Source organism: Triplophysa rosa, linkage group LG6 (genome assembly GCF_024868665.1).
Source record: "Triplophysa rosa linkage group LG6, Trosa_1v2, whole genome shotgun sequence".
Lineage (NCBI taxonomy): Eukaryota > Metazoa > Chordata > Actinopteri > Cypriniformes > Nemacheilidae > Triplophysa > Triplophysa rosa.
Genome location: NC_079895.1, coordinates 14,286,821 through 14,298,566, shown reverse-complemented (window position 1 = coordinate 14,298,566; position 11,746 = coordinate 14,286,821). Strand labels below are relative to the sequence as shown.

Genomic DNA, 11,746 nt, shown 5'->3' with positions numbered 1-11,746 from the left:
CAAACTGTTTTGCCCTAAAACCCAGGAATCTTGAGGACATCGGTAGGTGGAAGGCAACTGAACTTCGTCTTCATTTGTATACACGGGCAAGATAGTGCTGAAGGGAGTTTTGAGTGACCAACTTTATGACCATTTTATGGCATTTAGTGTTGCCTTGAGTCTTCTGCTTCGTCCAACACTGGCAGTGGATCACAATAGCTACAACAAAGAGCTAATGAAGTACTTCATCGAAAAACAAAAGGACTGTATGTAGACCATTTTCTGGTGTACAACATCCATTCAATGGTACATCTATCAGAAGAGGCAATGGCTTTTGGAAGCCTTGATGCATGCAGTGCATTCCCATTCGAGAATTATCTCGCAAAGCTGAAACGGCTTGTAAGGTCGGGAAGGCATGCCACTTGTTCTTTCAGAGATGTCCACTTCTCCACTGTCTGCGGTGGCCTCCAAGTTTAAAACCAAAAGGCCCAACAATGCATTTATTCTTGCTGAAGGAAAGTGCTGTGAGGCCTTTGAAGAGAGAGATGAGTCGGATGATTCAGGTTCACAGTTGCTGCTGTGCAGATGTTTTGAAAGATCCGAACCACTTTTCAGAGATCCATTGGACTCAAGAATACTTGGATGTTTCAAAGTACAATCAAGACATTCAGTCATGAAGCTCATACCAGAGAGCTTGATTTTCTTGGCAGTCCTGCATGAGCACTGAGCACATATTTTAGTAGCTCATTTGTAATGAATGCAGACCTTCTGTGAGTAAAACCCATTTACTTTCAGTTTCAAGGCAAGACACAAAGTTCAAATAAGCCAAACACATAATTTCTTGTGTAAATATTTTCTCTCGCATCATAATTATATTAAATTTTTGTCAAATATTAAACTGCACCTGACAATGACTTACACGACACGGATGACCACGTATTGTTAAATTTGAGTGCCTATTTTGGAACTGACCTTAGAATGTGGCCAATCAGAATCTAGCATTCCAGAGCACCATTTAATAAGCAAAAATAATCCATTGATTATATCAGTGGTTTCCAAACCAGGTCCTGGGGACCCACTGCTACCCACAACAGAATAATAATTAATGCTCAAAAATAAGTACATATACTTAACTTTTAATGCTATGCAATACCCAGATGATCAATGACAGTTTTTTATGTTTTTGATACTTGTTTAGCCTCTTGTTTGATCTAAGACATTAAACTGTGTAGTGATCTTCGAAGAAATCCTCCAGGCAACTTTAATATAAATATTTCATTTTAACAGAATTTAAACAATATGCAGTGGTGGAATTTGCAGACGACAACTCGGTTGAAGTTGTCCCAACCTCATGGTTGGAGGACAGCAAAGAGGTATGTTTTTGTTTTCAAAGTTCAAAGCCACAGGTCTGCAGAGGTTAGCTCCAACCAGCTCCAACCTACATCTGCTTAGAAGTTTCTAGTAATCCTGAAGACATTAGCTGAATCAGGTGTGTTTGATTAGTTTTGTAGGTAAACTGTGCAGAGCCGTGGCCCTCTAGGAATTGAGTTTGAGATCAGTGATTACAGTATATGCATATATTTACAGTAGTGTAAAGCAAATCTTTTTTTCAGGGAAAAATAATCCGCTTATGGACATTTTCCAATGTGCGACAGCAAGTGTAAAAATTGCAGCATGCCTGACCAGAACAATTGGAGGAGGTTACTGTTCAAAATTGTTTTGGCTACAAACAGGTAATGTAATGCCATTGTAGGATATATAGCCTACAGTATCCAGTGCTGGAAATGAGGGAATGCAGAGAGAAGTCCAGGAACTGTATTATAGACTCTAAACTCTATGTACTTTTCATAAATACTGTACATAAAGCTGCATTTTCTGCATGTATAGGTTAAAAAAATATAAAAGTCCCCAGCTAGAGTCCCCCCAGTGAATCACAGCCATTTCCAGCATCTGGTATTTTATTAAAGATTATTAAAACTCATCATCAAGAGCATTGCAATAAAAAAGCTATTTTACACCACCACCAATCGTTTCAGACTCGTATAGCAAAGCTGTACAAAAATGTCATTGTGTGGCGGAGACCTCAAATATTGAAACTGAGGACACCACAAAAAAGACAAAGAGGTCACAGAAGAAGCCACAGAGGTTTCAGTCAGACACAGATTCCTCCTCAGATGGTAACAATTCAAATCACTCCCCAAACCATTATTTCAACTCTTAACCAAAACATTTCTTTAAACTATTGTAACGTGCGGGTTCCGTGATGTGCGTGTAACCACTCTTACCCGACGCTATTTCCGTGGGTTCTTGGCTCGTTCTGTCTCCAGCGATGAACAATAATCAAGGACACAGCCTAGACGTTGGATGTTCATAACACTCACTTTATTGAACATTTCTGGCGTGAACAACAATAGGCCAGGCACTGATTACCGCCGCGATCTCTCCCCAGGCGGAGCTTCTCTCCAGCCCGTAGTCTCGCCAGTGTGGCTTGCACACACAAGGAATTTTCTTTGGTGTTGGAAGCTTCTAGTACAGACATTCAACACAATGACAATACAATATAATACGATTTACAGTCTAAAAGATTCTAAATTGATGTCATATATAAAAATAAAGACTATTTTACAGAAAATGGGGATAATAACATATAAGAGACATTGTACAGGGTAGTATATAGTAGAATATACATTTATACAGATTGTATGTACCTTGTGGCAAATGGATAATTGTAGTTAAGGTAGAGGGTATGGGTATATAGCATGTAGTGCAATACTGAGCGAAGACTGGTAGAAGTAATGAAGGCCGCATCTATAGTGCACACTATAGGAGTAGTGGAAGTGGAATATTGCTCTTAAGGAGCAGTTATCTGTTTAGGAGGGAGATTGCCTGGGGGAAGAAGCTGCTTCTGTGTCTGGAAGTCCTGGTGTTTGGTGCTCTAAAGCGCCGGCCAGAGGGCAGCAGATCAAAGAGTTTGTGTGCTGGGTGTGTGGAGTCAATGATGATTTTTCTTGCCCTGTTTTTCACTCTGGAATCGTACAGGTCCTGAAGTGTGGGCAGAGGAGCACCAATAATTTTCTCAGCACTACGAACTGTCCGTTGTAGTCTTCGTAGGTCTGATTTGGTGGCCGAGCCATACCAAACAGTAATTGAAGTGCACAGAACAGATTCGATGACCACTGAGTAGAACTGGGTCAGTAGCTCCTGTGGTAGGTTGAACTTCCTCAATTGACGGAGGAAGTATAACCTCTGCTGGGCCTTCTTTACAATGGAGTCTATGTGGGACTCCCACTTCAGGTCCTGAGAGATGGTGGAGCCCAGGAACCTGAATGACTCCACAGTATCCACAGTGCTGTCCAGGATGGTGAGGGGAGGAAGTGATGGAGGGTTCCTTCTGAAATCCACTATCATCTCCACTGTCTTGAATGCATTCAGCTCTAGGTTGTTTTGACTACACCAGGCAGCCAGCTGAGCAACCTCCTTTCTGTAGGCAGATTCATCACCGTCTTGAATAAGGCCAATGACTGTGGTGTCATCTGCAAACTTCAGGAGTTTGACAGGAGGGTCTGTAGAGGTGCATTCGTTTGTGTAGAGTGAATATAGCAGTGGAGAAAGAACACATCCTTGAGGAGCTCCGGTGCTGATGGTACATGTGCTGGATTTAAATTTTCCCAACCTCACTAGCTGCTGCCTGTTCGACAGGAAGTTAATAATCCACTGACAGGTAGAGGTTGGCACAGAGAGCTGGGTAAGCTTGGGCAGGAGGAGGTCTGGGATTATGGTGTTGAAGGCCGAGCTGAAGTCTACAAACAGGATCCTGACGTAAGTCCCTGGTCTGTCTAGGTGTTGTAGGATGTAATGCAGTCCCATGTTTACTGCATCGTCCACAGACCTGTTTGCTCGGTCCCAATACTAATTTCACTTCCTACATATTACTCCTTTACCCAAAAAGAAATGTCCTCATTTCAGTAACATGAAAGACCTCGAGAAAAACAAACAAACAAAACAACAACAAAAAAAAAATATATATATATATTCATAACGAGCCATTATACTACAACATGACAAGAATAGGGCCAAAAGAGCCCAAAAACAAACAAAAGCACCACAGCCAAGGACCATACATCAAGGCCAAAAAAAAAAAAAAAACATCAGGACATGTACCAGAATATCTATTGGAACAACCAAAACAAAATAATTGAATTTAAACAATTCCTCTCGGTACACGTGGTAACCCCGAACATAAAATAATACATGAGTGCAGAACATTCCAGATCAATACAGTTTAAAATCCGTCAAACGAGAAGGTAATCGACGTGACCTGGTGGGCATATAACGAGTAGATACCAGTGTGGCAGGTGACTCGGAAACATTCGGTGCCACTCCCGGCGCAGTTGCACACCGTGCCGGGGACCATAGTTCGGAACACTGGTCGACACAGCCATCCTGTACAGTGTCCATAGAGCTGGAAGATTGTGGCACATCCAGGTGTAACTGGGCAGACGGTGACGCTGCATTTCGTGGTGGCGCTGCAGTTTGTGGCGGCGCTGCTGGTTGTGGAATGTCAAGCTGTAGTAATTGGGGCAGCGGCGGCAGAGGGGGCAGAGGGGGTTGTGGTGTGTGGAGTCCTGGGGGCACAGGTGTAGTGGGAGGTGGAAGGAGGCCAGACAACGTCTTCAGAACATTTGGTGTACTGGAAGAGGAAGGTGGGGTGAGGGAATGCTTGTTCTTTGAGTCAGTGACGTAAGGTTTCATGCGATTGTAATGAATGACTTTTGCTTTTACATGAGGTCTGGTAACATCCCGAACTTCAAAATTAACAGGAGTGGAGCTATTAGAGGGGCATATTGGTCGCAACACCTCATATGGCCCCACCCAACGTGGACGCAACTTGTGTTGACGGTTAGCTGGGTCATCCACTAACACTAAATCACCACAGTTAAAGGGAGTGTAGTTCATGCGACGATCTTAATTTAGCTGTTGCTGAGCTTTTGCCCTGTCTCGGAAAGAAGTCGCAGATCGGTAAGCACAGGTCAACCTTTTACGCAGCGAGTTAGCATATGCCACTGGTGTACCCTCTTTGGCTGAGCTGGCAACATTGCTAGTTTGAAGCAGTGTGTCCAAAGGGACACGAGCCTCACGGCCATGTGACAAAAAGTAGGGTGTAAATCCTGTACTGCTGTGTTTAACAGTGTTGTAAGCTAATTCTACCTGTGGGAGGTGCTGATTCCACTCCGTACCAGAGTCAAAAAGATATTTCGCAAGTTCATCTTTCAAAGTGCGGTTAAAGCGCTCAACAGCTCCATCACACTGAGCATGATAGGGAGACGTGCGAAGCTTTTTGATTGAGAGCAAGTTGCATAGCTGCTTTATGAGGTCAGATTCAAACTGTCGGCCCTGATCCTAGTGTAAGGCCTCAGGGACACCATGCTGTGGAATATATCGATCAAAAATACAGCCTGCCACTGAAACAGCAGTTTGATCCTTCAACGGATAGAGATTAACAAACTTAGTGTACAGGTCCATCATCACTAGTACATAACGGTGACCTTTGGTGGTAATAGGCAACTCAGTTATATCCGCGGCTACTATTTGAAACGGCCGGTCAGGAGAAATAGGAACGAGAGGCGCCTGTGGTCGGGGCACAGGAGAACGTCGCGACTGACAAGCAACACACTGGGCACAATGTCTAGCGATGTCTGAAGACATGTAAGGCCAGTAAAAGGACTGCATGGCCCGATCCAAAGTTTTAGCCAATCCAAAATGACCCACCGAAGGGTGTCCATGGACATGACTGAGTATCTCAGAAATCAACGATGCAGGAATGACAACTTGTATCACATCGTCCCTGACAGGGTTGCGCATTCGTCTACATAAAACTCTGTCATGGATGATGAGACTACCAAACTGTGCTCGCTGTTTTCTTAGGTATGGTGAAGCATCACGAAGCCTCCATAATGGTGGCTTACGGCCTGATGCAACCCAGGATAACACAACAGCTAAATCTGGGTCTGACTTTTGCTGTTCCAAAACATTCCAATCACTCAGAATCTGAATAAGGTTTGACATGGTGTGATTCGGAGCGAACGTGGGAGAGGAAGACGTTTTATTCACGAGTGGTGTCTGGGAACACACACTCAAAGTCAACGACGCAGTCTGAGTTGCTACAGAGACAGTAGCCGCGCCATCCCGAGAACCACTAGGTTCTGGCAAGTCAGTCTCTGGCCGACGAGACATGGCATCCGCGTTAAGGTGTTTAACTCCATCACGATGAATGATGTGCCAATCATGAAGATCGAGCTCTACAGCCCAACGCGCTCGTCTACCGGTAGGATCATGATTCAAGGGAAGCTTCTTGAGACCGATCAAGGGCTTGTGATCAGTAATGATAGTGAATGGATGACAAGCAAGGTAGTGTCGGAAATGACGCACTGACCACACAATGGCATACAATTCCCTATCAAAAGTGGACCAGTTTCTCTCTGAAACAGACAGCACATGACTAGCATATGCAACAACATGCTCTTTTCCTTCCACCTGTTGTGAAAGTACAGAGCCCACTGAATGAAGCGATGCATCGTTGGAGAGAAGAAAAGGAATAGACAGATTTGGGAAGGCCATAATTGGTGGTGACGTCAGTGCCTGCTTTAACACATTGAACGCTTCTTGCGCCTCTGCTGACCAGGAGAATGATACTCCTTTGTGTGTGAGACGATATTGGGGTTCAGCAGTGTGTGCAAATTGTCTAATAAATCGACTGTAATAAGAACACAACCCAAGAAACGCCCTGACCTGTGTGGCTGACGTTGGAGGCGGCCACGTCTCAATTTTGTCTACATTAGAGGGATCTGGCTCAACACCGGCACTGGAAATGCGGTGGCCCAGAAAATTTACAGAAGAGTGTGCCAAATGGCACTTGGATGGTTTGAGCTTGAGCCCAGCTGTACGAAAACGCAAAATAACTTCACGTAAGTGCTTAAGGTGCTGTGGAAAATCGGCACTGTAGACAATAATGTCGTCTAGATAAATCAAACAAATACTCCAGTGCAAACCCCGAAGTACAAGTTCCATTAAGCGTTGAAAACTGGGCGGGGCATTTGAGATTCCCATGGGCATCATACGGAACTGATATAACCCTGTACCAGTAGAGAAAGCAGTTTTTTCTTTGTCAGCTGGGTTAAGTGGTATTTGCCAATAACCGGCCGTCAAGTCAATTGTGCTAAATACTTTAGCCCCAGAAAGTCTGTCAAGGGTATCATCTACTCTAGGAAGAGGGTGTGAATCCTTTATTGTAACCTCATTGAGACTTCTGTAGTCAACACAGAATCGATGTGTGCCATCTTTTTTTCTAACAAGCACAACAGGAGCCTACCAAGGACTCTGAGACTCCTCAATGATGTTGTGGTCCAAAAGCTTTGACACCTCTTGTTGTAGCACAGCCTGAGTGGCTGGTGACGTTCGATATGGTCGCAATTTTATCGGTGCTGCGTCACCCGTATTGATACTATGCCTAATTAGGTCGGTTTTACCGTAGTCATGCGAATGGCCACTAAAAATGTCAGCAAACTCTGTCAGCAGGCTTTTAAGCTGTGACTGTTCTACCGCCTTCAATTGTGTATCCTCCAAATGTACATCAGGCACAGGACAGACAGTTTCTGCATCCGCAGTTATGGCTGAAACTAATGCGTATTCGTCATGTGCATTGCCAACAATAGAGTAAAGCTGACCTAACGGGCACCCAGCATCAAGAGCGACAGGTTCATTAGTCAGGTTAACAACCCTAGCAATACCCCTACTCTTGTGGACTGATGTTAGTGTGCGAGCAACACCTAAAGTCACAACTTGGGGAGGCTGGGGTTCCAGTATACCCACATACGTGTCCGTGCAAGGGTTCGCAATCCCATTTTCTTTGACGGAAACTGGAACTACCATCTCAGACATAGGTGGAACAGTCACCTGAGCGACAGTGACTGCGGAACTTTGAACCGGAATCAGCGACTGGGGCGATAGGAATGACACTGAAGTGTTGTAAAGTTGCAAGCGCGCATGTGGTATGTCAACAGTGACGCCGTGTTCGATTAAGAAATCCCATCCTATGAGAACGGAATGAGTAGCCGCACGTACGACATGGAAAACATGAGAGAATTTGACACCTCCAATATGTATGGGGGCCGTCACAGAGCCAATTACGTCCAACAGCTGTCCAGTAACGGACGATGCCATCACAAACGACTTACTGATAGGCTGAGTGGACAAGGCTGGAATTGACCTACGGCATTCATCAGTAATAATAGATAGACCTGACCCTGTATCGACCAAGGCGGGAAGTTCAGTACCAGCTAACACAATGTGAATGAATGGCGTAGGCGGAACGGAAGGAAAATCAACAGTATGCGATTGGACCTTTGTGAGGGACGAAGCTGGCATTAGGCCCTCAATGACAGCTTCTACATGTTTCCCTGATGCGGACCCGTCCCTTGTCGAGGTGGGGAGAAATGTACCCGTCGTGTGGGAGATGCGTTATACCGCTGTACATTATGGGAATGGGAGGGTGGCGATTGAGAGCTGTGTCTGTGGTAACTAGAACTTGTGTATCGTGGGGTAGGCGAAGGTGAGCGAGCATAACGGTGTCTTTGTTCAAGATCAAAATCGGGCCGGTGCTCCCGTGAAGGCGAGCAGCCCGGGTTTGAGCTTTTGGAATTATGCCTGTGAGGGGATTGTAGATCAGAATGTGGGGTGTGAGAAATGTGTGACTCACGACTAGGGTGGGAAGGGGGAAAACTGCAACGTCTTTGACCGTAACAGTCATCATTCGAAGGTCTTTCATGATTCACAGAATGGCCGTGGTGGAGTTGAGGAGGGCAGTAGTCATCATGTGAATGTTGTTGACGACCTATTTGTGTGCGCTGTGAAGAACTGTAGCAGTCCTGGCAGTGATGATTCTCCTCCCAATCAGGCTGACGACGACGTGATGAGATGTTGTAGTCAACAACTGAACAAGTTGGATGTTGGAGGCGTGTGGAGGATGTCAATTGGTCCTGAAGACTAGAAACTCGCTGGGAGAGCCGATCCATACGTTCATCAGTTTGTCGCAGGTGAGACTGACGTAAGGTCTTCAGATTGGTTCTGAGTTCAGCAATAGCTGTTGCTAGTTCAGTAATGTGAGACGCTTACATGTTGTTAGGTGATGATTGTGGAGTCACCATGACAGGCATAACAGCTGAAGGGTTAGCAACGCTGATGGCCAACTGCGCACGCTCACATTGAGTGGCCACTTTCAATGCAGTGTCTAAAGACACAGCTCCATGCTCATGAATTTTTAGTTGAAGTGATGGATCCAAGCCAGTGACAAATCTGCGAATAATTTCACAACTGCGTGCTGTTGCATCATATTGCGGAAATGCTTCAGTCATTAGATTTGTGAGTTCAGCAGCATAAACTTCAAGAGGTTCCTGTGGCTTTCGAGGACGTGCATTCAAAAATGTCTGAAATTTAGCCAAGAATGTTGTACGTCCAAAGACAGTGCTCTGGCTATCTTTAGTCGTATTATAGTCAGATTGCACCGCAGGGGAAAGAGACTGCCAGTATGCAAATGCCGAACCCGTAAGCTTTGTAGGGAGAAGTTTGGCTTTATCCAATGGTATTGCTGAAACTTTAAGTGCCACTTCAAATCGCTGTATCCATGCACTGAATGGCTCTGTACCATCTCCAGAAAAAGGTGCAGGGAGGTCAATTTTAAATGGCAGATGTGGGCTTGCTTCCCCTGCAACACCTCCACCTCGCTGTATTGCTGCAGCGATTGGTTCCTCGTCCGCCATTTTGTGCGCGTGAGGGAGAGAGAGAGAACACAATACTGGGAATCAGAGCTTGCTAAATAACACGTGAAAATGCTATAAACAATATACATGTGCGCAGGCTAAACTGGCGACATTCGCGCCGTCCAATACGAAGAAAACAAGTGTCTCAACAGACACCGCTGCCACCAGTGTAACGTGCGGGTTCAGTGATGTGCGTGTAACCACTCTTACCCGACGCTATTTCCGTGGGTTCTTGGCTCGTTCTGTCTCCAGCGATGAACAATAATCAAGGACACAGCCTAGACGTTGGATGTTCATAACACTCACTTTATTGAACATTTCTGGCGTGAACAACAATAGGCCAGGCACTGATTACCGACGCGATCTCTCCCCAGGCGGAGCTTCTCTCCAGCCCGTAGTCTCTCCTACACTTTTCAACCAATTCAAAATTAAAGTCCCAATACTAATTTCACTTCCTACACTATAAACACTTAAGTGTTGTCACACATTCTAGTTCCCTTTCTGTCGGTCTCTTGACGTTGTGTCGAACCGACAGATGGGGTTCGCTCTTGAGAACCTATCGCTTCTGACTATTTTAGAAAAGGCCAATGAAATTGGCGAATGAAATTTGCACGCCGGACTCCGCCCCCGGATATCCGGGTATAATAGGGAGACGGCATGCTTCATTCATTCACCTTTTTGTTCTTCGGAGCCTTCAAACATGATCGACTTCGAGACTTCAAACTCTACTCCGAATTACTGCTGGAATGTTACGACGTGGTGCAGCGGACTGTCCCTTCCTGCAGCGACTTCACCCTGGGCGTTTCAGCAGTTCCAGAAGTGTTTGAGTTTCTTTCTCTAAAAGAGCAAATTTCTCCAGCATGGCATGTCCCGCTGTTCTCCTGGGTGCAACACACTCATCGAGGAGGGGGACGGACACGATGTCTGCTTCCAGTATGCTGGGGCAGCCCTTGTGGATACGTCCTGCCCACACTGCGGGCGGTTGACAATTCAGACGTTGTGTCATGGGTGGCTGTGTTCCCACAGGACTCTATCCTGCGAACCCCATCTGTCAGTTCGACACAACGTCTCATTCCTTCCATCAGGGAACTGAGGTTATATCCGTAACCAAGACGTTAATGCTATATAGGCTATATAAAAAACTATTTTTCTGAAGTACATATTAATGCCCTATTCATTTATTCTGAGGTGTTTCTGAAACAAATAATGAGGTTGTTACATTTCTTTGGGACCTCAATACCTCTAAAATAAAACCTTTAACCACTTGTGAATTGTTTGATTAAAACTATTAAAAATATTAAAGGAAAAGAACCTGCCCACCCAGACCTGCCCGAAACGCCTTGTGTAACCACACCCCCACAAATCTACATCAGTTCGTGGTATGATTTGACTAAGACCACCCAAATGTAATCGCAAGTAAGGTGGTCGCACTTGTAAATCTCATTGTATCGTCGCCGCCGCAGCCATGTCGTGGAGACGCTGTGTTTCGATGCGAAAAGAAAGCCTCTTTGTTTGCCCTTCAAAAAGATGAGACAACTAAAAACGATTGGTTACATTTTATTTACAATACTGTTCCAGAACAGTACAATCCGAATATTCAAGTGTGTGCAGCGCATTTCACAGATTCACAGTCTCTGGTTATTATTTCTGCAGCAGAAGAATCACTGTCAAGTGTGTCAAACCACCTTCAAGGTTTTGCAAATTTTCATTGCATAATATTTTTGTATTTATCGACTATTCTATTAGTATATCTTTATCATTAAAGATACTCAATCTAATTAGTCAATCTTTTAAAACTTTGACTTTTTTGCAACATTTGCCACACAGCTCCTTTAAGAAGAGCCCCAGTCCTCTTCTTCTGAAGCAGCAACAAAGAGTATGTTTTAGATTTTTCAGAATAAAATAATGCATGTTCAAGGAATAATGTTCAACATTGCTTTACAGACTATCGC

General features: G+C 44.8%; 1 protein-coding gene across 1 annotated transcript; it reads right to left on the bottom strand.

The window, feature by feature from the left end:
• Positions 1-5,941: 5,941 nt before the first annotated feature.
• On the bottom strand, positions 5,942-9,453 carry LOC130555303 (uncharacterized). Its single transcript, XM_057335412.1, has one exon. The coding sequence runs from the start codon at positions 8,401-8,403 to the stop codon at positions 7,345-7,347; it is 1,059 nt and encodes a 352-aa protein (XP_057191395.1). The 5' UTR covers positions 8,404-9,453; the 3' UTR covers positions 5,942-7,344.
• Between the last annotated feature and the right edge of the window lie 2,293 nt (positions 9,454-11,746).

Coding starts and splice junctions, on each gene's coding strand:
- LOC130555303 (XM_057335412.1), bottom strand. CDS start 8,403: ATGCCAGCTTCGTCCCTCACAAAGGTCCAATCGCATACTGTTGATTTT.